General features: G+C 34.7%; 1 protein-coding gene across 1 annotated transcript in view; it reads left to right on the top strand.

Moving 5' to 3' along the window:
• Positions 1-299: 299 nt before the first annotated feature.
• The window catches only part of LOC150096284 (heterogeneous nuclear ribonucleoprotein F-like), a 127,279-nt gene continuing 99,777 nt past the window's right edge, over positions 300-27,801 (top strand). The window contains exons 1-2 of the mRNA XM_090408939.1: positions 300-344; positions 23,405-23,541. Coding sequence (XP_090265065.1) covers positions 23,424-23,541 — 118 coding nt within the window. The 5' untranslated portion in view covers positions 300-344; positions 23,405-23,423. The remainder of the gene's footprint in view (positions 345-23,404; positions 23,542-27,801) is intronic.

The following is a 27,801-nucleotide window of genomic DNA, read 5'->3' as shown; positions in this document are numbered from 1 at the left end:
TATTTTTTAACTTTGACAATAATTTGATGAGCACTGTGTTTATATGTTTATGGTAGATTAGAATGCAGTAGCGTGCCTCTTTTAATGGCATTTCCACTGATCATGAAAAACTTTTTTTTTTTTTAGTCTCTTCTTTCAATGGTTTGTTCAAATAAGATGGTACTGTATAAGCATTTTAGTTTCAAAGAATTCTCGTGTAATTATCAAAATTGGTAATATGGCGAAGGGACTTCAAATCAGAAATTGTAGAGGGCGCGAAATTTACTTCGGGCTGTCTGTTTCTTAGTGGTTGATACTTCTTGGCTTTTTGGTCTTTGTGGAGCTATTGTGTGTTTGCTGGAGAGGTGAATTTATTTTGCTTGAGTGTTTAGTTTTGTAATTTGTACATGTACGTATATATATGTATATTTATATATACGCATAAAGAAGTCTGAAGCATTTGAAGTAAGTAACTGAAACGACGTAAATTTGAACGTAATTAAAGTCTAATTGATTCGAATGCTTTCTCATTCCTCATGCGATTTCATTCCCTGGTTTTAAGTGTACTTCAGATTTTAAGGTTTTATAGCTGTTTATCATTATTATCATATCACATTTATCATATATATGTATATTTCATGTAATCTGCGTTTTGGGATACATTGATTGTTAGCTTCCTGTGTACATAAGTTATTTGTGTGCGTGCGCGCGCTTATGCGTGTAGTTGTATGGAACGTTTGAGACTTATATATATGCTGATGTTTAAAACTGCCATAGCTACTTCATTATGTGTGTAAATATAATTTTTTCCTCACCTGGAGTTAACAGGAACAATCAAGTAGCAGTAATTTAATACTGGTGAAAGTTTTATTATTATTATTATTCTTGAAACCTCCAAAAGTTTTTTTTTTTATTTCTGATTTTTTGTTATATTACTAGATCCATTGAGGTATGTTTTAATAAAAGAAACGAATAGATAGCACAGATTAAGTATTTGGCCGATTTAAAAATTTATGAGTGCTGCCTAAATTTGTTCATGTTCTGAGGATAAAGTTGAATAAAGTTTTATATTCAATTTTTTGGTGCATAAAACAAGATTCTATATCCTATAAGAAGTTTTGGAAATATGTTTAATTGCATTTTTATTAGTCTTTAATTATTACGTAAAATAATGAATTAATTTCAAGCAATCTAAGGGAATGTTGTAAAGGAAACATGGTAAACTTATTAACGTTAGACTCCATGGGGTCAAAACACTCATTGCAGAAGGCACGTGCATGCAAAACTACCAATGTGTCTGAAACCTGAAACTGACTTAGCCTGGCTCCCACTGATGAGACCTCAATAAAGGTCGAAACCGGTCTGGGTAGTGGCCCCCTTGCCTTTAATGCAAAACATCATACATCTCCTCCAGGAGATGTGCTTTGCATTAAGGGTAAATATTAAGATTAGTGATCAGAGCTTATTCTACGTTTACCAAGAGTTGCCTTGGTCTTGCACTACTTTGAGGGTCAGCTAGACTTCCAATACGTGCAGGTGCAAACTTGACTTGTTTGTCTGTTTGTTTACTTGGGAAATGGAGTAAAACCAGGTTTAAAAATAGCTTGGTATTTTTAACATTTATTATACCTAAGGTAAAATACTTTCTACATTTATATCTCCTCCTGAGATTTTTATTTAATAAGGTTAAAACACCTTATGGTAACTTGTTCTGGTAAAATACTTATAAGCTCTGTATTACCAAATCTTGGTATTTCTAGCCTGGCTCCCACTGACTTAGTAAACTTTCTTTGAACCCTCTTTAATATATCCTTATCCCCTTGAAAATCAGGCAATCAAATCTACACAGAGTAGTTTGGGTGCAGCCTGATTAAGGCCTTATACAAGAGAACCGTAACCAATTTGCTTATTCATGCCAAAGTTCTCTTCATCATTATCATAATTCATTGTAATCTTACCATTTCAGCAGTGTGACTTAATCTTCAATAGACATTCACAATTATTCCCAAATCAATCATATCTTCAGCCTTCAGTATTTTGCCATTAATTATATTCTCTGTACCCCCAATTTTAAGACCTTACATTTGCATGCAACATGAAACTGATATCTCTGCCCACTCACTCTATTGAGATCTTTCTACAAGACTACATCTACTCTACTCCCAGTAGTATTTCTTGATGTGCAGCAAATAGCTGCACATCTTTAGCTAAGGCTATCTCAATTATACATTATACAATAATGGCCCCAAAGCCCTTACAACACTACACTGGTAATCTTTTGAGATACCACTTCCCATATGCTTGCTGCTGCTATCTTGACAATTTTTCACCTATCCAACTTTTACTAATCTCATATCCACTTCCATGTATTTCACTTTTGGTGTTGCTACTCTCAAGGATACTTAGTGTGTACATTATTTTTTTTAACTTATAGCACATTTACATTACCTTTCATCCTGTTGTCAGTGCAGCATAAAATTACATAAGCCAAACGTTTTTACCTGTAGTTCTTTTAACCGTAAATACAAACATTTTTTTTATGGGTAATGAGAAATAATCACTAGCAGTGGTATAAAAATAGTATTAGCAGCATTAAAATCCTGCCAACAATCGATATATTTTTCTTGTTACTAACAAATAAACCTTTGCCTGTAAACATAGTCTTTTATGGTATAGTACATTTCATTGATAATGTAGAAAGCAGTGAGCTGTAGAGAAGTTACTGTGGCATTAATTACTAGAACATTTTAAACATAACTTTCCCCATGCTGTTTTTACTTACTCAATCCTCTAACATGACTTCTTTAGCATATTCATAGACAAAACCATTCATATCTGACTTAATTGCATTTATTGACTTCTCCAAGAAGGAAAAAATAATAATAATAATAAAAAATGAGCATGTATGCATACCCATACACAATCCACAGAGACCTGTTTTTCCTCTTGTCATTCTTGTTTTCAAATATAAGAGTTGATGACTGGGAAAGTAATAACAGCAATTATAATAATGATAATAATGAGACTAATAATAATGGCAAATGCCTGTTGGATTTCTGCTCAGGACATGGACTGGTTATTACTAACACAATGTTACAATATAAAAATGTACACAAATTCACATGCAGAGAAGAGGCCAGGAAAAAAATTCTCATTGACTATATTATTGTTGATAGTGATGTTTTCTCACTGGTGTAGAACACTAGAGTTTACAGAGGATTTGAAATTGGAAGTGATCACTATTTAGTCTTGAGCAGGATAAAATTGAATTTCATATTGAAAAGAACTATAAGAAAGTTTTGAAGCAAATAAAAGTTGAGCAGCTCTCAGATATGAACTGTTGACTAAATTACACAAACATTACTCCATGGCAAGCCATGAAGAAAATATTGATTCATCCAGAGAAGCATGTGGTGAGGTTGTCTGCAAGGATAGAAATGGTAGACACAGGAAGTTAAGGAGGCAGTGAAGGAAAAGAAGAAAGCATATCAAAAGTTCCTGGCAAATAAGTCAGCTTGTGCTCTTAGAGAATACAGAGACATGTAAGAAAGCTAAACACTGCAAAACTAACTAAACAAAAGTCATGGGAAGACTGGTAAGAACATAGAAAATAAATATCAAGGTGGCAGCAAGATATTGTGGAGGTTGTTGAAAAAGCTCAGAAATGGAGGAAAGAGTGCTGTAAAAGGAATTAGAGATGATAAAGGTGATATGAAAACTGGAGAAAAAGATATCCTTGAAGTATGGAGTAATTAGTTTGAAAAATTGCTAAATGAAACTAGCAGTGATGACAGCACAGTGATAAAAAGCACCGATCAGGCATGCAATCAGGAATACATATCCATACAATGTGGAAAGGCAGCTGGAGTAGATGATATTTAACCAGAAATGCTCAAGTATGGAGGTATAAAAGTCTTACAGTGGCTGCACTGCATAGTTCAGAAGGCCTGGATAGAGGGATGAATTCCAGATGATTGAAGCAGAGCTCTCATAGTACCCATATATATATAAAAAGGGAAATAAAATTGAATGTAAGAATTAGAGGTATTTCCCTACTGAGTGTTCCTGGTAAGATTTATGCAAGTATACTTAAGAAATTGAGAAGGATTGTGGAAGAAAAGCTTGGTGAAGAATAAGCTGAATTCAAGCCAAATAGAGGTTGTCAGGATCAGATCTTCACTTTACGACAAATAGTCGAGAAATTATAGGAATATAACAAAGATCTGTGTTTAAGTTTTGTAGATCTGGAAAAGACATATGACAAGGAGCCAAGAGAAAAGCTCTTCAGATCGCTACAGTTGTATAGTGTCAATGGAGCATTGTATCAAGCAATATGTAGTCTTTGAGTTGTAAGTCAGCAATTTAGAATTGAAGGAGGTATAAGAAGATGGTGTAATGTTAAATCTGGTGTCAGACATCCCCTCTGTTATTCGTTATCTATATGGATCACATTTTGAAGGAAAGTGGTATTAAACATGACATCAAAATTGGAAATGTTAATGTCAGTTCTTTGCTTTCTGCAGATGATGTTACTTCTAAATGAATCCGCTACAAGTCTGCAAGATTCCTTGGCTAAATTGAATAACTGTTGTAATAGATATGGTATTGAAGGTCAGCAATAACAAGACGAAGACAATGAAAATAGGCCAAAGTATTGAAAATATCAACTGCATTGTGAATGGAGAACCTATAGAACAAGTAAAACATTTCAGCTACTTAGGCATGATTTTTAGTGAAGATGGTAAATTAAATATAGAAATAGACAACAGTATTAACAAAGTTGATGGAATAAGAGAGAAATTAGTCAAAACACTAAATTAGCTGTATACAAGACAGTGTTAAACCAATTTTAACTTATTTATCTGAAAGCTGGGTTAGAAGTAAAACACTTGACCGAAGACTAGAGACCACAAATATGAGTCCTAAGAAAGATTAGGGGCGTGAACAGATTGCATCAATGGCATTATAATATTAAAAATGAGAATATCAGGATGGAACTTGACATTGTTTGCTTCCAGAAATGTGTTAGCAGAGCTAATATCAGGTGGTATGATCACTTATTGAGATTTGGAATGGAAAGATTATCAAAACAAGTGTTCTCTGCCAGGTTGGCAGGAAAAAGACCCAGATGAAGACCAATGATGTGATAATCTTGGAGTCTTGACAGGTAACAGATTGATTTGGAGGAAATTTGTAGATACGAAGTTAGTAATGATGTAAGTTTTTCATGTAGCACTATCATATTCTGTATATCCCTTAAGAGTACATGTCAGGAATTTGATAATGAGTTGATTGCTAGAAAGGATTGGTAGAACTTTAAGGCTCATTAAGGATATTGACAGAATAAAGTTTAAATACTTTGGACATATTGAAAGAATGGAAGGAGGACTTCTCAAAACAGTAGAAGAAAAAGTTCCTGAAAAATTAGTAAAGGGGTTGATGATCATGAGATAGAAGGATGGTGTATATGGAGTGACTGGTCTTTAGAGTGTTGAAGCCTCCAGAAAAGCAAAAAACAGGCCACCAGGTGTGGACTGCTGTGTTACATCACTGAGTAACCATACTGCATGTGATGTCTAGTGAATAGATGGATGAATATTCGATTCCTTATAGGTACCTTTTAACATAGGGGATCCTATGAGGGTATGTGCATGATTGTTTATGACTACTAACATCCTATTATAATTTTTGTTTGGTCTGCCAGGACTAATATTGTTAGATCTTGAAAATGGATTTATATCTGATTTCTAATATAATATTTTTTCCTAAATTTAAGCCTTCTAAATATCCATCAAACATGGACATCTTTACTGATTTTCACTTATACAGTTACTTTTCCATTGTTTTTGAATTAATGGTCATCATCATCATCATGAAATTCCTGCCATGTACCCTCAAGGGGTGTACAGGATATGACAGTACTACATGAAAAAATTACATCATTACTAACTTCCTATCTACAATTTTCCTCCAAATCAGTCTGTTACTTGTCACGACTCCAACATTATCAGATCTTATATTTCTATCGTCTAGGGCACTTTGTACCGTATCAATCCACCTATATCTTGGTCTTCCTCTGGGTCTTTTTGCTGCCAACCTGGCAGAGAACACTTGTTTTGCTAATCTTTCCTCTCCCATTCTATTTAAGTGACCATACCACCTGAGATTAGCTCTGCTAACGCATTCCTGGATGCTGACAATGTCAAGTTCTTTCCTAATATCCTCATTTTTAATATGATATCGCAATTGATGCCATCTGTTCACGCCTCTAATCTTTCTCAGGACTCTCATATCTGCGGTCTCTAGTCTTTGGTCAAGTGTTTTACTTCTGACCCAGCTCTCGGATCCATAAGTTAAAACGGGTTTGAACACTGTCTTGTATACAGCTAATTTAGTGTTCTGACTAATTTCTCTCTTATTCCATATGAATTTATTCAATTGACTTCCCACCATACCAGCTTTGCTGATTCTGTTGTCGATTTCTATATTTAATTTACCATCTTCAGTAAAAATCATGACTAAGTAACTGAAATGTTTTACTTGTTCCACAGGTTCTCCATTCACAACACAGTTGACATTTTCAATGATTCTGCCTATTTTCATTGTCTTTGTCTTTTTATTGCTGACCTTCATACCATATCTGTTACAACAGCTATTCAATTTAGTCAGAGAATCTTGCAGACTTGTAGCGGATTTATTTAGAAGTATAACATCATCCGCATAAAGCAAAGAGCTGACATTAACATCTCCAATTTTGATATCAGGTTTAATACCACTTTCCTTCATAATGTGATCCATATAGATAATGAATAACAGAGGGGATAATGTACATCCTTGTCTCACACCAGATTTAACATTAAACCATCTTCCTGTACTTCCTTCAATTCTAACTGCTGACTTACAACTCAAATAAAGACTAAGTATTGCTTGATATAATGCCCCATCGACACCATATAACTGCAGCGTGTTGAATAGCTTCTCTCTTGGCACCTTGTCATATGCCTTTTCCAAATCGACAAAACTTAAATACAGATCTTTGTTATATTCCCATGCTTTCTCGACTATTTGTCGTAAAGTGAAGATCTGATCCTGACAGCCTCTATTTCGCCTGAATCCAGCTTGTTCTTCACCAAGCTTTTCTTCCACAATTCTTCTCAACCGTTTCTCAAGTATACTTGCATAGATCTTGCTAGGAACACTCAGTAGGGAAATACCTCTGTAATTCTCACATTCAGTTTTATTTCCCTTTTTATATATGGGTACTATGAGAGCTCTACTCCAATCATCGGGAATTCGTCCCTCAGTCCAGGCTTTCTGAACTATGCAGTGCAGCCACTGTAAGACTTTTATACCACCATACTTCAGCATTTCTGGTCGAATATCATCTACTCCTGCTGCCTTTCCACATTTCAAGCCTTTGACTTTTTCTACCTCAAGTATGGATATGTATTCCTGACTGCATGCCTGGTCAGTGTTTTTTATCACTGTGCTGTCATCACTGCTTGTTTCATTTAGCAGTTTTTCAAAGTAATTACTCCATACTTCAAGGATATCTTTTTCTCCTGTTTTCATGTCACCTTTATCATCTCTAACTCTTTTTACAGCACTCTTTCCTCCATTCCTAAGCTTCTTCAACAACCTCCAGAATATTTTGCCACCTTCTTGATATTTATTTTCTATATTCTTGCCAAAGTCCTCCCATGACTTTTGTTTAACTTTCTTACATTTGTCTCTGTATTCTGTAAGAGTAAAAGCTGACTTATTTGCCAGGAACTTTTGATATGCTTTCTTCTTTTCCTTCACTGCCTCTTTAACTTCCTGTGTCCACCAGGGAGTTCTGATTTTTTTATCTTTGCACACAACCTCACCACATGCCTCTCTGGCAGAATCAATCAATGTTTTCTTCAGAGTTTGCCACTGAATCTCCAAGGTTTGATTCCTTTTCTCAAACTCTTTCATTTTCTTTTCAATAATCTTTCTGTATTTTAGTCTACAGTTCACATCTGAGAGCTGCTCAACTTTTATTCGCTTTAAAACTTTCTTACATGTCATTCTTTTCAATATGAAATTCAATTTTGCTCAAGACTAAATAGTGATCACTTCCAATTTCAAATCCTCTGTACACTCTGGTGTCCTGCACCAGGGAGAAAACATCACTATCAACAATAACATAGTCAATGAGACTTTTCTTATTCCTAGCCTCTTCTCTCCATGTGAATTTGTGTACATTTTTATGTTGGAACATGGTGTTGGTAATAACCAGTCCATGTCCTGAGCAGAAATCCAACAGATATTTGCCATTATTATTAGCTTTGCTCTTTTCTCCAAATTTTCCCAAAATATTTTTATATGTCTCACAATCATTTCTTACTCTGCTATTTAGATCCCCAACAAGGACCAACTTTTCCTTTTTCATTGTGTCAGTTGCTTTTTCTAAAGCGTCAAAAAATTCCTCCACTTCTACCTTAGTAGAACCTTCTGTGGGACCATAGGCACAAATAAGTCTCATTGTCCAGTTCCCCATTCTCATATTTGCCCACATTACTCTACTTGAGACTGACTGCCATTCAAGAAGATTAGCCTCATATTTTGTGTTGAATACTATGGCTACTCCTTCTTTTCCTTGATTGTCATTGCCTGAATATAACATTTTGTATTTATTGCTCAGATAGATCTCACCAGTTTTGGTCTTTTTTGTTTCAGTCACCCCTATTATGTCGATCTGGTACTTATCTAATTCCTCAGCTAGCTCCATTTCTTTGCTATTCAGGTTTCTTACATTGATAGTACCGATCTTTAACACTGGTGATGTTGAGTTGGGGTTTGTTTTCAGATTTGTTCCAGTAACTGACTTTTCGCTGTTCGCCCTGGTTCCCTGGCGAAAACAACGGGGGCCTTGTTTAACCGGGCGACGCCCCAGCCGGCATGAAATTTTGTCATATTGTACCATCATTTTTTATTTTGGTTTAACCAATAAAAATACAATTTGGTCGGCTAAATCCCAAATTGCCAGCCCATCCTCGTTCATTCAGTATCAAAGTAGATACCCAACAGGGTGCACCACGAGAAGGTGAGGATTGGACATTAGGTCAGAAGCCCTGGTCGGTTCTCCGCATTCCTTTAAAGGCTATGTGGAGGTCTCCTCTCAGTTATACAGCTTTGACCCTTAAGCACCCCTGAATTAATGGTAGAAACATTAATTTTTATCCTTTACCCATGTGTTAGTTGACACATGAAGTGTCTTCATAACTGAGTTACTTATATTGAGGCCCTTTGAATCTCATGGGTTTAGGTTAAAAAAAAAAAATCAAGAATATGTTGTTCAAAATGTTCCATGAAGTAATTAGCTAAAGATTAGATAGGAGGAAAATTGTAGATAGGATGTTAGTGATGATTTAAGTTTTTTATGTAGTACTATCATGTCCTGTACACACCTTGAAGAGGGTACATATCAGGAATTTGAACTCACAATTAGTATCTTTTCCCAAAACATTGTTTAGACCTCTTGTTTAGATCTTCAATTAGGCAAGATTTTCCCTTTTCTTTTTCAGCAGCTTTTCCTAGTGATTTGAAAATTTCTGCAAATTTCTTAATTATGCAACTAAGAAAACTAGTTTTGAATACTAACTACTTTTTTTCCCCTTTCTCTTATCATTATTGTCTGAATATAACATCTTGTAATTATTTAGAAGAATCTTGCTTTTTTTTTTTTTTTTTTTCTCTTTCAGTAACAGTAGTTATGTTGACGTCATGCTTCTAGTTCTACAGTCAGTTTCACTTTTCTGTTGATAGTGGTGATCTTGAATTCTGTTGGTGAAGGTTTGTTTCTGTAGCTGACATTTCCATGTTTGCTCTGATTCCATAACAAGGAATTGGTGTGTGTGTTTTGGGGTGTTGTTGTTTAACCTCTCAACCGGCCGAGGTGGATAAAATAGCCAGACCACGCTAGCTTTTTTTCATAGATCAAAACTTCATCGGCATTCTACCTTTTATCATGCAATTACCTCCCTCTGCCGCCAATCCCTTTGCAACTATTTTAGAGCCATTAGTAGATTAACTGTTGGTGAGCAACCTTTGTGTCACCTGTCTTTATGTGTACTGTGTTACTTGGAATTTCCTTTACTGTCCTAAGATATTTGACCATTTTGAAAATAATCAATCCTGAAATGACCACCAATCACCTTTGCAATGAATCTATTTAGTAATACAGTAGACACTACTTATTGTGATCACTTTGTGACAGTCTCTTTTTGATAAAAAATAACCTGCTGATAACATTAAACAAAGGATATAAAAAAATTGCATAATTTATTTTAATTTATTGTTATAAACAACTAGTTAATATTGCAGCAACATAAAATTTATTTTAAAAACTTATTTAGTATTCTGTCGTGTCTTTGAATAGAGCAGTTCATGAATAAATTGTTCATATTCATAATGCCTTTCAAAGTTTGTTGTTGCTCTACGAGTATGTTGCACACCGCGACGGAGTATTCATAGAGCTTCTTACATCTGGGCATTGGTTGGAGAAGCTTCTAAAATTTGTTCTTCTATACTTGTATTAGGTTTACTTTCTTTTATTATTTTAAAGTTCTCATCGGAAGCACGTTATCACTATCCAACCAATTTTCAGATTATTTTTTTGACATACCGTCTGGGGTTTTATCTAAAATTTTATTTGTAAGTTATTCAAATTCTTCAGAAGAAGTAGTTTCAGAGTTTGTCTTAAAAATCCACATTTTTTGGAAGCAGTTTTCAATTTCATGGAAGGAAGTCTTCTCTGAGACTTGCTTCCATGACATTGCTACCAAATGCAATGCATCTGGAAGGGAAATCTTTTTTGCAACTGCACTTGCATCAGATTGGTCTTATATCAAGTTCAGCTATAATTCTCGCACGAACTTCCCTGCGATAATAAGCTTTAAAAGCTCATATGATGCCTTGGTCCCATGATTGAATTAACGATAAATTGTTTGTGTGTGCAGTACAGTTGTCTACTAAACAAGACAATTTTTCGCTTTAATTTAAGATCCCACTTAACTAAGCAATTGTTGAAAATGTCATTAGTCATCCAAGCATTTGCACTAGAACAGTAGTCAATAGGCAAACGTTTGACTTGGTCACATGGTCTCTCACTTTTTCCATCTGTTAAACCATCCATCAGTTGCAGTGAAATTTTCTTTGCTGTTTTTGCAAGTTCTTTTGCTTTTTGATGCATTAAAGGCTTATTAATCAAAGCATTCTTTTCACGAACATTACTAAACTAAATTTTAATGCGGATTCAACTTGAGTATCCTTACCAGATCTGGCACTTTTCTGATCCATCTTCTCATTAGTAAGAGCTGAAGTTTCAATTTTGATCTGTTTTTTAAGATCTTACACAACAGTGGTTGTGAAATTTTTAAATGTGTGCCACAGTAAGCAAGTAAAAAGCATAAAGATAAATCTTTACGTTTTTTACTTGCTTCTGCCATAATGCTAAAGGCTGTTTTATCGAGCAATTTCACTTACTGAAAGAGAGCACGCAAATAAACTCACAAGTAGACTGTATTCTTACCCACTTAAGATTACCCACTGCATTTGCCTGGAAGATGTAATATTTACGGAAGAATAAGATTAAAGGGAGATTAACAAAAATGTCGGGTTCCAACAAATTTTCTGTCAATTTTTCTCCTGATTAACCCTTATTTCTTAGAATTCTGAGGTGCAAAAGGCTAAACATTTGATAATTCTGATAACAATAACCAGTACTTTGATTATAATAGATGGATTGTTTTTAATTCATATTAAATGGAGTGTTTTGGGACTGACTGATTTTGATAACAATAGCCGATTTAGAATATCCACGATCACAATAAGCAGATTCTACTGTAGTAAATTTGCTGTATTTTGTTCTTGAAATCAATGCAATGGAACAGTTGCACTGATTTGAAAGTTGTTCTTTCACTTTACTTACAATATAGAAACAATTTTTTTCACGAATTTTCAAATGCTTGCATTGAAAATATAAATATTTATATTTTTAAATAATATTTATTGAAATAAATATGACCTTTTGCTTTCTTTCCTAGCAAAATATCATTATATGGATCATCACATTTCAGTTTTAGAAATGAATTATTTTTTGTTTTGTTTTTACGAACAACAAATGTTAAATTACATTACTCTGTTTCTGATTGCGAGTCTTTTTAGTATCAAAAATTTATAACCAATAATATTTTAGCAGGGACTTTGTCTTTTTTTTTTTTCTTTTTGTAGGATGCACATCATGATAATATCCAATGCGTAACCACCATTAGATATGTTGAAAATATATGAAAGATATCATATATGTAATGATTTAAAATTTTGGCTCATTTTGAAGATTTTCTAATGTTTCCCTCCCTTCCTTATCCTCTCCTGGAACTCAATTACATAACTATTCTGGAAAAGGTTTGAAAGCTTTTCCAGACAGTATTCAAAATCTGTTATTTCATTTTATTGTTTTGACAAAAGAAATAAGGCAATGTTGTACCGTGAAGTTTCTAATTCTGTACTATTTTTTTGTGATCTAAAATCAGCTGTTCTACTGTCTGCCGAAAATTATTTGAAATTTTAGAAATACTATGCTATGTTTTCACCATGTAAAACTGTTTATACATACCAAACAAAAGAAAGTTCAGTAGTATTATTTTTGTTTCTTTTTCTTAAAAAAATTAAATATTACTACTTCTACTGCTGCTGGTTGCTATTTTAAAAAATAATCTTATCTTAGAAATAATCAAGTATCAGATTAGATTACTCTCAGTATTAGATTACTCTCACTGCTTTTGAGCAAGAAAAGAAAGAAAACTTCACCAGAAGTTACTAAAGTGCCTCAAGCTGTGGTGCAGAATACATCAAGAATATCTTGTTTTTGTTTTCTTTCATGCTTACATGGTGATCAGAATACATTTTGAAAAATTATGGAGACAACTATCTGCTCTTTACATCATACAAAAACCTAGTATGAAAGAAAATTTAAAGAAGCCTGTGAAATTCTGATTAACCATCCTAATCTCAACAATAATGGTGGCATAAAAATTCAAAGAATTTGGATGCACATATTCAGCCCACTTAGTATCCAGCATTCTTTAGGAAACTATTCCATACTAATTGGTTGAAATTTATAGTATAATCACATTGTTTTTTTAAATATATATATATATATATATAAATCAGCTAACGCCTTTTTGTTCCTGTATAGGGAGTAGATGAGGGCCGTTTTTTAGCCCTATGTAATGTTTGGAGACTGAGTGGGCAGTTCAATCTCCACTGGTAGCCACTCAGAGATAGCTGGCCCAAGGCTATCACATATTAATCGGCACGCAGTGAAGGTGGCTAGTAAGTTCCGCCACCTGGTGGTCCCTAACCCTCACACAATATTTTTAATATCTGAAAATAGTGTGGGTTCGAACGCCGACTTTCTTGAGTTTACGGGACGAAAAACCCAAGTTTCTGGGAGAAAAAACCCGTTAGCCCATGCCAGAGACTCTGAAACCGGTTGAGAAAAGGCTTAGAAAAAGTTCCTCTAGTTGGCGACTAGACTAATGCCTTTCGTTGTGCGGTCAAGCGCTGTAGAGTGCAAACGCCACTTCTACTGAGCTACACAAGCTCTGTCTATTAATTTAAATACCTTTAAATATATATATATATTTATATTTAAAAAAACAAACATGTTGCTCTCCAGCCCAACTCTTAGTTTTGTAACCTAATAGATAATAATAAGACTAACTTTGTAGTAAATTTTTTTTTTCACTAGAGGTCAGGCCAATAATTGTAACAGTTGGTCAGTAACTTTAGCAAAAGATGTAGATTGTAGTGCAGCTTGTTTCTCTGTATATATTGTGTATGCTCCAGAGGATAACCAATAATAATAATAACAATAATGACCAATATGAAGGTCGAAATGTCGAGTGTTGATTTTGGTTTATATTAAACTAAAGTTTTACTCTATAATACATTAGTTGTCTCCATAATTTTTCAAAATATAAAATGAATATCTTGTTTTTTTTTCAATTGATGATTAGCAGACGCCCTAACTCAGAAATGCTGACATTTCTTTTACATGCTGATACATTATTTATGCCAAAATAATTTCTTAATTTATAATAAGCTTCACTTTTATTATCGAAAAATTATAAATTATTTGATACAATTATCTTGAAAAAGAGGATATGAATTATTTTAAAAGGAGCATATATGTTAGTCTTTTTTTTTTTTTTTTTTTGGTGGGGGGGGGGTTATAGACCTATTCAATCTGCAGATATTTCAGAGAATTTATTTTATGAATTGTTTGCAAGACAACTGTTACAAACGTAAATCACTTGGGGAACATGCCAATTCATTTTAGTGTAAAATATAGCAAAGGTTTAGCTACTTTAACAATGCTGCGTATCTAAACTAGAAGAAAATCTGCTGATGTTAGAACTCTTACATAAATGATTTTTTCTGACATGATTTCTCTATTGGTTATAATGTAATCAATTTACAGATTTTGTTCTCTTGCATTCTCCCATGTTATATGCAGTGATTTCTTTGTACAACAAGGGGAAAAAAAATCAGATAACAGAAGAAAAATGTAGTATTTTCATTGGGTGCATTCACAATGTTCTTTCTTTGTGTTTTGAAAAGAAAGTGCAAATGATTTTTTTCTTACTATTTTTGCCATTATAAATCTGATATAATTATGAGAGTGACATTTTACTATTATTTATATATATATATATATATATATATATATATATATATATTATATTATATCTCTGACACAAGAAATTTGGAACCAGTTATGCGGAACAATTACTAGTGAAAAATAACGAATTAAATAAAAACTGCACCTTTGTTTCATAACAGTTTTCGGGTGTGTGATAGTGATGCAGCGGGGGGGGGGGGGTTAACTATCAAGGCTGAAATAAAGTTCAATTCTACCGTAAAATATGGAAATGACATTTGATGCATGTGAATATACATATTTTGAATGATAGAATATAAGCAAAAGTATCACTTACTTTAAAATTAGAGCATAATATCTGAACAAGCAGAAAAGATAACATATCAAATTAAATCATAACAGTTAATTTAATTTTGTAATGACCAATTATACAAGGAAACCAAGAAGGTGAAAGTGCAAAGAACAGTAGATTACGATAAAAAGAAAAAAAATTTAGTGATATGATTAAAGAATTTCATGTTATTCTCTATAAAAGTCGCCCGAGCATGTCCTTCAGGAAATCTGTGAAGTATTCTTTGAAATATGATTTTGAACAAAAATAAAATAACATAATGTGGAAAGTCTGCAGCCGGGTTTTTTTTTAAATATTTCAAATACTTATCGTGAATTAATTCCTTTGAGAACGAAGAAAATGTTTTGTCGAGTAAGCGATTAGAAAAAATTAGCGCAAAAAAATTTAAAAATGAAATTGGTTTGCCAAGGTTAAGGCAATATTTAAGTGAAGAAACTATGAAGAAGCTACCTGCTGTAAGCTGAATTTTTTTTCTTCAGCTGCTTTGATACACTTGGTTGAATCACTGCTTGAAAAGCAGATGAGGATTCTGGGTAGAATGAGGGATTATGGCCTTCATACCAATGAGTATAATTTTTGTGACTCATTCAGCTCAGGTGTTAGGGTCAGATGAGCTGAAAGCATTAGTCTGATAATGGAATGGAGGAATAGAAGTTCTGGAGATCAACCCATTTGACAACCTTGTAGTGCCAGAGGATTCATGGTTGGGTGTTGTGAGAGGGGAGATGACTTGACTTCTACACTGTAATTGGAGGGTTAACTGGTTCAAACAGATATATTGGGTGAGTGAAGATAGTTGTCAGCAATTTGTATAGGTAGATAAATGATTTGTGTTAGGCTATTGCTTATGGCCAAAATTTCCAGATTTCATCTAGGTAGATCATGGCAGGTGGTTGAAAAGAGGAGCCAGTTGTAATTATGGACGTTGAAGCTGCCTAGGAAGATGACTTCGCTATTTTGGATGGCTTGATTGCAGATGTTTGAGTTTCATGGAGAGTAATGTGAAGAGGTCTGACTAGTTATTGGAATTTGCAAGAGATGAATGTTACTAAATGGAGCAAGGAAACCTTGAGCCAGAGGAGGTTGAAATTAGGGGATTACCCATTCTCTGGCATGCTATGTCTGATCTTACAAAGACATAAATGCAATCCTTGAGGCGAAAGAAATTTTGTAATTTCACCTTGGAGGTGGATAGATGTTATTTGGATTTCTGCCAAGAGCTGGTGATCTGGTCTGATTATAATGAATATTATGTTAGTGTTAATGCAATGGATGTTAGTGAAATGGATGTAAAAGTAAATTTTTAACGAGGATATTCTGGCATGATTTGTATGTAGTGTTGGTTGCATTGTGTATATTTTATTGGAAGTAGTTTGATGAAGATTCCTTTTTGTTGCAGTGGCACTGTCATTGTAAGGTTCATCATTAAGTTTGTTCATGGTTAGATGGAAGGGTAGAGTGGGGGGGGTGTACAGTAGAGAAGATACTCTTGGGCATGACATCCATATAGAGAGACCAATCTCTGTGCCATAATGTGGCCCCAACAGTTCCTCCCACATGCCTCTACTCAGACAATTTCTTCTGGCTTGACCTGACAGAGTACATGGCAGCGGGATTATAAGCCAGTTTATTGGGAAATGCCCTGGCCCATTACTGACATGTTTGGCCCTGTGCACTAATTGGCAGCTAGCTTGCAGTACCATCATTTTAATTGATGTACCCTTGAAATGGAGGTGGTTATGGATTTCTAAGTATCACTTTCATTGCATGGAGGGGGGGGGGGTTAAATCCCTGCTCTGGAAACCAAACATGGCATAAGTCATTTCAGGTCTTCAGTAAGCTGGCATTGCTGATTGACAAGTGAGGTCATCATCATCAAATTCCTGCCATGTATCCTCAAGGGGTGTACAGGATATGACAGTACTACATGAAAAAATTACATCATTACTAACTTCCTATCTACAATTTTCCTCCAAATCAGTCTGTTACTTGTCAAGACTCCAACATTATCAGATCTTATATTTCTATCTTCTAAGGCACTTTGTACCGTATCAATCCACCTATATCTTGGTCTTCCTCTGGGTTGTTTTCCTGCCAACCTGGCAGAGAACACTTGTTTTGCTAATCTTTCCTCTCCCATTCTATTTAAGTGACCATACCATCTGAGATTAGCTCTGCTAATGCATTCCTGGATGCTGACAATGTCAAGTTCTTTCCTAATATCCTCATTTTTAATATGATATTGCCATTGATGCCATCTGTTCATGCCTATAATCTTTCTCAGGACTCTCGTATCTGCAGTCTCTAGTCTTTGGTCAAGTGTTTTACTTCTGACCCAGCTCTCAGATCCATAAGTTAAAACTGGTTTGAACACTGTCTTGTATACAGCTAATATAGTGTTCTGACTAATTTCTCTCTTATTCCATATGAATTTATTCAATTGACTTCCCACCATACCAGCTTTGCTGATTCTGTTGTCTATTTCTATATTTAATTTACCATCCTCAGTAAAAATTGTGCCTAAGTAGCTGAAATGTTTTACTTGTTCCACAGGTTCTCCATTCACAACACAGTTGACATTTTCAATGATTCTGCCTATTTTCATTGTCTTTGTCTTTTTATTGCTGACCTTCATACCATATCTATTACAACAGCTATTCAATTTAGTCAGAGAATCTTGCAGACTTGTAGTGGATTTATTTAGAAGTATAACATCATCTGCATAAAGCAAAGCGCTGACATTAACATCTCCAATTTTGATATCAGGTTTAATACCACTTTCCTGTGACAAGTGAGGTGAGAATGTGAATTAGATGACAATAATGGTTGGCACAAATAACCTGAGAGGTAACATTGTCTGAATTATGTGGATGCCAGAGTGAATTTAATGAATGAAATCTGTATGTGAGAGATTCACTGCATTTGAACATGGAAGGATATTGGCATTTGGAGAGATTATTCTCTTGACAAGTGAACAAGTTATTATTCATACTACTATTCTCCCTGTTTAGGTTGTTTAGTTTGGCAAATGCAAAATGAGTGATCATAATGAAAGATTTTAACTACAACAGTATAAATTTGGTGGGAAAAGGAAATGGCATATAGTAACAATGGGATGGAATTTCAAGAATTCTTTAGGGACAGATAGGCAACATCCACATTTTTTCACTCAATTTTTCCACTATGTTCTTTACAACATTCACTATCATGTTTTTTACAATAATCATCACTTCATTCACCCTCTTTCAACATTTCTCTTGCTCATGAAACATCTCTGGTTTTCATACCATAAACCATTCACTCTTAGCAATGAGTACATTGAGCACATGCTGAATTGCTCAGGATCCTTTATATTAAACTCATTGAATAAGTAAAATTGAATAAGCCAGTGGACCAGATGGTGTACAAACAGAATTTTTAAAATTAATCGAACCAGATAACATCAAACTTCTTGAAAAACTATTTAATAAAATATATGAAAGTGATGAATTTCCATCAGATTGGCTCAAATCTACATTTATCACTATCCCAAAGAAACCCAAAGCGAATTCCTGTGGTGACTTCCGACTTATTAGTCTAATGAGCCAAACATTAAAAATATTTTTGAAAGTAATTCAGAATCGCATTTATAGAAAAAGTGAAGTGAAACACAATTCGGCTTTCGGAATGGTTTTGGTACTAGAGAGGCCCTTTTCTGTACCCAAATATTGATACAAAAATGCATAGAAAAACAGAAATCTGTCTTTATGTGTTTCATAGATTTTGAAAAAGCATTCGACAAAGTCAGACACACCAACTTAATAGAAATCCTTCAACAAATAAGGCTAGACGAACAAGACATAAGACTAATAACAAATCTGTATTGGAATCAGTCAGCTACCGTGCAATTAGACAACATTACCACCAGTGATATTAACATCAAAAGAGGAGTGAGACAAGGATGTGTGCTCTCACCACTCCTGTTCAACATATATGCAGAGGTAATCTTTAAAAAAGCATTGGAAGAATGTCCAGAGGGAATCACAATAAATGGAAAGATTGTTAACAACCTACGATATGCAGATGACACCTTGCTAATTGCAGATAACATTATGGATCTCCAAAAACTCATTGACAGAGTATATATAGAAAGCCAAAGAATGGGAATAAATATAAACATCAACAAGACAAAATACATGATCATCAGCAAACATCCAGCCTCATCAATGAAACTGACACTCAATGGGAAAAATATTGATCAAGTGTCAAGATATAAATATCTTGGTTGCTGGCTTAATGAACGGTGGGATCCAGAAATAGATATAAAGACAAGGATTGAAGTTGCACGGCAGTCCTTCATGAAAATGAGAACACTATTCTGCAATAAAGACCTAAACATGGAAGTCAGATGCCGAATGCTGAAATGCTACGTGTGGTCTATTCTGCTCTATGGAGTTGAAACATGGACATTGAAGGCGACAACCATCAAGAAAATCGAAGCCTTTGAGATGTGGCTATACAGAAGAATGCTAAAGATATCATGGACAGAAAAAATTACCAATGAAGATGTCTTAAAATCCATTGGCAAAGCTAAACATCTTGTACAAATAATCAAGAAACGAAAAACATCATATCTTGGACACATCATGAGAAACAGCAAATACCAACTTCTACAAACTATTTTGGTAGGAAGAATTGATGGCAAAGGAACTAGAGGAAGAAAAAGAATATCATGGTTTGACAACATCAAGACGTGGACAGGAAAGAGCAGTGCACAACTGCTCAGATTAACACAAGAGCGCAGTTTGTTCGCCAAGATGGTCGCTGACCTTCGATAGAAGATAGCACAATAAGAAGAAGAATAAGTAAGCCTTGTCTCCGGTGTTTTTTTCTAAGTACACGGGTGCTAGGTAAAAATCCTTGTTAAACGATACCATGTTCTTCTCAGGTAATAAGATTTGCAAACATACTCGGTTGCATAAAGTCATAAAGTAAGCAATTAAAAAAAAAAAACTTAATTGTACGACACGACACAGCTTATTTTCATATTTACATTTTTTGACAATGTTAATAAGAGATTGGCTGATGGTTATTGGCAGTGTTATAACAGGACAAAATAAGTGAGGTAGCTATTAATAGCACAATTAGAAAAACATTAGCTTGTCTGTTACATAAAAATACACATGAGTGTTGATCAGAGAAATGTTACGATAATTGTTATATCATTCCACTCCCTGTGGGGGGGATGACATTTATCAATGAGAAAGTTCTGGAAAATTGGTATATTGCGTTGTTTTATGAACTTCATGAGTTTTAATGAAGATAATTGTTAGATATTGTATAATTATAGTAAAATAGTTGTATGCACTTCAGATATGAAGGTAAATCATTGTAGATGTTGAAAATTTATTTATCACTAGGTTAGACTATAATAGATTTAGTTTAATCCTTTATCCCAGTGAGAGCAAACAAAGTTTGCGCCTGAAATTATCTTCAGGACTAAATATAGTGTTGTACTATCTTATCCAGTAAGTAGTGCAACACCAAGGCAACTCGTGGCAAAGGTGGAGCAAGCTACCAGGCACTTCTAACCCAGTATCTCCCATAATGCAAAACACATTTCCTATGTGGATATGTATACTGTTATGCATTAAAGGGATTGGCCATCTACCCAGACTAGTTTCGACCTTTATTGAGGTCTCTTCAGTGGGAGCCAGGCCCAGAGCTGGAGATACCAGGCAGAAGCAGTAGCAAGTCATCTGTGCCTATGGGAGTTGCCAAAAGGTTTATCACCTTTTTTAAAAATTTTACTCTGGATTTAGAGAAAGATGTTGAAAATTTATTTATCACTAGGTTAGACTATAATAGATTTAGTTTAATCCTTTATCCCAGTGAGAGCAAACAAAGTTTGCGCCTGAAATTATCTTCAGGACTAAATATAGTGTTGTACTATCTTATCCAGTAAGTAGTGCAACACCAAGGCAACTCGTGGCAAAGGTGGAGCAAGCTACCAGGCACTTCTAACCCAGTATCTCCCATAATGCAAAACACATTTCCTATGTGGATATGTATACTGTTATGCATTAAAGGGATTGGCCATCTACCCAGACTAGTTTCGACCTTTATTGAGGTCTCTTCAGTGGGAGCCAGGCCCAGAGCTGGAGATACCAGGCAGAAGCAGTAGCAAGTCATCTGTGCCTATGGGAGTTGCCAAAAGGTTTATCACCTTTTTTAAAAATTTTACTCTGGATTTAGAGAAAGATGTTGAAAATTTATTTATCACTAGGTTAGACTATAATAGATTTAGTTTAATCCTTTATCCCAGTGAGAGCAAACAAAGTTTGCGCCTGAAATTATCTTCAGGACTAAATATAGTGTTGTACTATCTTATCCAGTAAGTAGTGCAACACCAAGGCAACTCGTGGCAAAGGTGGAGCAAGCTACCAGGCACTTCTAACCCAGTATCTCCCATAATGCAAAACACATTTCCTATGTGGATATGTATACTGTTATGCATTAAAGGGATTGGCCATCTACCCAGACTAGTTTCGACCTTTATTGAGGTCTCTTCAGTGGGAGCCAGGCCCAGAGCTGGAGATACCAGGCAGAAGCAGTAGCAAGTCATCTGTGCCTATGGGAGTTGCCAAAAGGTTTATCACCTTTTTTAAAAATTTTACTCTGGATTTAGAGAAAGATGTTGAAAATTTATTTATCACTAGGTTAGACTATAATAGATTTAGTTTAATCCTTTATCCCAGTGAGAGCAAACAAAGTTTGCGCCTGAAATTATCTTCAGGACTAAATATAGTGTTGTACTATCTTATCCAGTAAGTAGTGCAACACCAAGGCAACTCGTGGCAAAGGTGGAGCAAGCTACCAGGCACTTCTAACCCAGTATCTCCCATAATGCAAAACACATTTCCTATGTGGATATGTATACTGTTATGCATTAAAGGGATTGGCCATCTACCCAGACTAGTTTCGACCTTTATTGAGGTCTCTTCAGTGGGAGCCAGGCCCAGAGCTGGAGATACCAGGCAGAAGCAGTAGCAAGTCATCTGTGCCTATGGGAGTTGCCAAAAGGTTTATCACCTTTTTTAAAAATTTTACTCTGGATTTAGAGAAAGATGTTGAAAATTTATTTATCACTAGGTTAGACTATAATAGATTTAGTTTAATCCTTTATCCCAGTGAGAGCAAACAAAGTTTGCGCCTGAAATTATCTTCAGGACTAAATATAGTGTTGTACTATCTTATCCAGTAAGTAGTGCAACACCTTTGCCACGAGTTGCCTTGGTGTTGCACTACTTACTGGATAAGATAGTACAACACTATATTTAGTCCTGAAGATAATTTCAGGCGCAAACTTTGTTTGCTCTCACTGGGATAAAGGATTAAACTAAATCTATTATAGTCTAACCTAGTGATAAATAAATTTTCAACATCTTTCTCTAAATCCAGAGTAAAATTTTTAAAAAAGGTGATAAACCTTTTGGCAACTCCCATAGGCACAGATGACTTGCTACTGCTTCTGCCTGGTATCTCCAGCTCTGGGCCTGGCTCCCACTGAAGAGACCTCAATAAAGGTCGAAACTAGTCTGGGTAGATGGCCAATCCCTTTAATGCATAACAGTATACATATCCACATAGGAAATGTGTTTTGCATTATGGGAGATACTGGGTTAGAAGTGCCTGGTAGCTTGCTCCACCTTTGCCACGAGTTGCCTTGGTGTTGCACTACTTACTGGATAAGATAGTACAACACTATATTTAGTCCTGAAGATAATTTCAGGCGCAAACTTTGTTTGCTCTCACTGGGATAAAGGATTAAACTAAATCTATTATAGTCTAACCTAGTGATAAATAAATTTTCAACATCTTTCTCTAAATCCAGAGTAAAATTTTTAAAAAAGGTGATAAACCTTTTGGCAACTCCCATAGGCACAGATGACTTGCTACTGCTTCTGCCTGGTATCTCCAGCTCTGGGCCTGGCTCCCACTGAAGAGACCTCAATAAAGGTCGAAACTAGTCTGGGTAGATGGCCAATCCCTTTAATGCATAACAGTATACATATCCACATAGGAAATGTGTTTTGCATTATGGGAGATACTGGGTTAGAAGTGCCTGGTAGCTTGCTCCACCTTTGCCACGAGTTGCCTTGGTGTTGCACTACTTACTGGATAAGATAGTACAACACTATATTTAGTCCTGAAGATAATTTCAGGCGCAAACTTTGTTTGCTCTCACTGGGATAAAGGATTAAACTAAATCTATTATAGTAAATCATTGTAGTTGTCACAGAATGGTAGTAGAATCAATATGTTATTTATAAAGGTTGATTTTATAATGTTAACTGTAGACAAGGTTAACATAATTGCAAAATATTTTATCTTTATTATAGGTGGGTAATTTTAAGTAAAATGGCTGGAAATTCTGAAAGTTTTGGCAAATTGCCTAGAGAAAATGAAGGCTACGTGCTTAGAGTAAGAGGGCTTCCCTGGTCAGCAACAAAGAAAGACATTGAAAAGTTCTTCTCAGGTAAAAATTTATCATTCATTAAGAATTTTTTTTTTTTTTTAGCAGGAATTATTAGATAACTTAATTGTTTGATACGTGTGTTCATCAACATTTCCTTTTTTTGTTTTTTCCCTAAAATTATTCCTGAATAGTGCGTGGATGTTGGGGCTATAAGTTTGCAAATAATCTTTCATGGGTGGGGTGGGGGGGAACAAAAATCACTTTCAGGAATAAGCACATGCAAAAAGATTGTACATATGAGAGTAAACATCAGAAATCACAAGGAAAAACATGACACTACTCTTTACTTATGATTAACCAAAAGTTTATTGCACAGTTAAAGTATGAAACAAAATGATAAATTTCAATATCAAAAGTATGGACATTTAGACAGGCAAAAAGATGGAGAAGATTAAATATTTCAAGTATTGTGCTTTCTGATTTTTAAATGAGCTTTTAGAAAATAACTAAATCTACAAGGACACTGCAATCATGTAGTTCTGAGATTGCATTGTCCAGATCTATACCTCAGAAGTCTAAAATACTTATGAAATTAATGTTTTGGCTACCACAATGTGGGGAGCACCAAACTGTGGCAGTTAGTCTGCAATTGCCAAATGCTGTCTGCACCTTCACATCAATTGTTGCATTAGTAAACAGTACAGTATATATATATATATATATATATATATATTCTTCACCTAATAAGCATTAAATCCTCAGAATGAAAGGAAACTAGAAGCAAACTAACGTAGGCAGGGGGTCGAGGTGTCCTTCCTCAACCACAGCTCATCTTAACTTTCCAAATTACACCCTGTATGATTCCTTCCACTATATGGGAGGGTACTTGTGCATTCTGATATTGATGCCAAAGAATGTCTAACCTAGATTCTCACCTTTTTTGACCTCTTGTGGCTTAAAATTTCTTTGCTACATTTTGATTAATGACTGCCTCTACTGCTCTCCAATTTCTGAAATACACTGACCTCTTTGCCTATGGAAGAGAAGCAGAGATTTTTGCTGTTAGCAAGAGTCACTTAAGTCATCCCAATGGGAAGACTCGACTCACTCCTCCTTTCCATTGTCAGTACTGTTTTCTTTTTTCAGATCCAGATGCCTATTATAATCTTGTTACAGAAATAATCCATGTTGGAATAGAAGCTTTCGTCCCTCCTTCCATTCACATTTTCCATCTGATATCTAAACCGTGGTTCTCGAAGAAGTTGTCAGGGTGGTGCAAGAAAAGCAAACGGCCTATTACAAGTGGCTCGAGACACCAGCATTGTTCAGTCTACATAGCCTGAAACACTTGCAAAACCATCATTAAAAGGGCAGTCTAAATTTGAGGATAAATGTAGAAAACTTGCTGCTTATGCCACTGGAAGTTATGATTTCTGATCTCTTACTAAAGCTGTTGGGACCTATGACATTGTTAGCATCTAGGAATGTGTTAGCGGAGCTAATCTCAGGTGGTATGGTCACTAAAACAGAATGAGATAGGAAAAATTAGCAAAACAAGTGTCTTTGCCAGGTTGGCAGGAAAAAGACCTAGAGGAAAACCAAGATATAGGTGGATTGATACAGTAAAAAGTGCCTTAGAACAGTGGTCTCAAACTCAAATTGCATGTGGGCTGAATGCACGATGTGAAAGCAGCTGATGAGTCGGATTTTTTTTTTAACAAAAGGAGAGTGAATATATATATTGAACCGTACTTACCCCTAATGTATGGATACCATCCCTTTATAACCTTTATAATTATGAGACTCTTTTATAACCTTTGTTACTTGAGAATAAAGAATGACAACCTATTCTCTTTTTTTAATTTATTAAATTTTTCTTCTACACATACAGAAAAAATACATGTTTGTATGTAAATAATTATAAACTTCTTTATTTCTTACTGCAACTTGACACTTGATGGTGTTTCGATTCTGATAAAGTTTGTAGCCTTGGAGAAAAATTACTAGAAACTATCTTCTTCATGGATTGTAGATGCTGTTAATACGTTCCGCTACCGTGTTGGCTGACAAACTAATATTTTTAAATAATTGTTGTTTGTCAGGACAAAGAAGTTCAGCAGACTTAATCAAACAATCTTTAAGGAATTCGCCATCAGTAAATGGTTTTGATCGTTTTGCAATGATGTGCGTGAGAGCAAAACTTGCATGATTCACTGGATTTATTTGCTTCAGTATAAAAATTTTGTTGTCGTTGTAAACCAGATTTCAGAAACTGTAACTTTTCTTCCCTCAATTTGCCTTCCAACATTTCAAATTTTTCTTCATGATTCATTTCGTAATGGCGACATAAATTATATTCTTTTGGAACTGATATTCCTTATTACAAATAAAACATACAATTTTCTTGTTCTCAACACCACAAAAGTACATAATTTCCCATTTATCTTGAAAAACACGTCCTTCTTCATCCACTTTTCTTTTACTCTTTGTTAAAGACATGGCTTGCAGTTTAATCTCTTAATTAAAATCACTATTATAATTTTATTTACAACTTTAATTCAACTAGATGAAGTTTCGTATAAAAGCAACACTCAAAAGTTATGCACAATTCTAAATGATAGGTATTGCTATAATGTAGATCTAACAACAAGCACAAATAAACAAGTTTTATAAGCCGTACGTTAGTTTGTCTCCATCTATAGTTTGTGGCTGGCGAACTAAATTTACAGATTGTAAATTGCAGATATGGACTGAGCTTATGCGCACATAAGCTCAGTCCATATCTTTATGTCTCTAAAACTATAAGCACCATATTTACAACAAATACATAATTAAAATGTTCGTGGGCCTTGTAAAATTGCTTTGGGGCCAGATGCGGCCTGCCAGTTTGAGACCACTGCCTTAGAAGATAGAAATATAAGATCTGACAATGTTGAAGTCTTGACAGGTAATAGATTAAATTGGAGGAAAATTGTAGATAGGAAGTTAGTAACGATGTAACTTTTTCATGTAGTATTATCAGTAGTGAGCTATGGAAATTTTAACAAAGGGTTCGCATTGTCGAGGGGGGAAAAAAACTTATTTCACACTTTATTAATACAGCTTGTGTGCAAATTCCAATCAAAAAGTATGAGAGGTCAATCAACCTCTAAAGGCTATCATTTTCAAACAAATATTTCATGATCTAAACAGGAAATATTTGCACACAATCATCTGTGTTAATTAATCTTACATAAGAAAAACATTTTTTAACTATCAAAATATAATAAGAATGAAATCTTTTATAAAACATTTTATTGGCTACTGGTTTTAACATACAATTGGCTACCAGAATGGAGAAGGGTAAAGATAGCGCATGCGCTTATTTTATTTTCAAACTTGGGCGCATTCGTTATAGAGGAGTTGAAACAATAATTCCAAATAATCTATACACTGCCGAATAGGCTAATTTTTGTTAGGGCACCATATGGGTTTGTTGCTTAATATGCTTCAAAAAAAATTTTTTTTTTGAAAAAATAAAAAAAGTAAACAAGGGGCTCACAAATTTGAGAAAAATTTAACAAAAGGCTCGTGCGAGCCCTTTGTTAAATGTCACTAATATCGATTTCATCCACTCCTGGCATTTTCTCTTCCTTTTATACCATATTACATAGTTGGTGCATTTCTATAACCGTACTTTCACCACCATATTTAATTATTACAAGAATCCTATTGCTTTTTTGACCTCTCCTCTTAAAGTGTCCATGTCATACTCATTACCTGGTGGTGGTATCTGCTTCAATTCTTCAGTTTCCCAACTCCATTTAAATCTAGGTTTTCTTCATATAGCTCGCTACAGTATCTTGTCCACTGCTGTACAATTTTATCTTTATTCATCAATACTTGGTCTTTTTCATCTTTAATTGTGATCTGTTTTGATTGCCACCTTCTATTAATGGTTCTAATAATTTTGTACCCCTCCGTAGTTTTGTGCTCTCCATAGTGCTGTTCTATGCATTGAGCTTCTAACCATTTCATCTTATTCATTCTGACTGCTTTTTTTACTTCATTACACTTTCTTCTATATTATTCCTCTATTTGTTCTGATCTATCCCTTTTTATCCTCAACAGTCTCTTCTCATGTACTAACTTCAGTGGATTAGTGCTAACTAATCCACTTCTTGATCTTTTTCTTCTTCTGGTTCTGTTTCTTCAACTGCATCCTCTATTGCTTTCATTACTATTCTTTCACTCTTAGATTCAATTTTTTTTTAGTTTCTTCTCTAACACTGTTCTGTACCTTCTTCCTATTTCTGCTTCATTTATTTTTGTTGTATTTTT

This window comes from Typopeltis vanoorti, chromosome 19, assembly GCF_054136105.1.
Source record: "Typopeltis vanoorti isolate ZY-2024b chromosome 19, IOZ_Tvanoo_1.0, whole genome shotgun sequence".
Taxonomy (NCBI): domain Eukaryota; kingdom Metazoa; phylum Arthropoda; class Arachnida; order Uropygi; family Thelyphonidae; genus Typopeltis; species Typopeltis vanoorti.
Note: the sequence above shows the minus strand (reverse complement) of the source record. Positions and strands in the feature narration are given on the sequence as shown.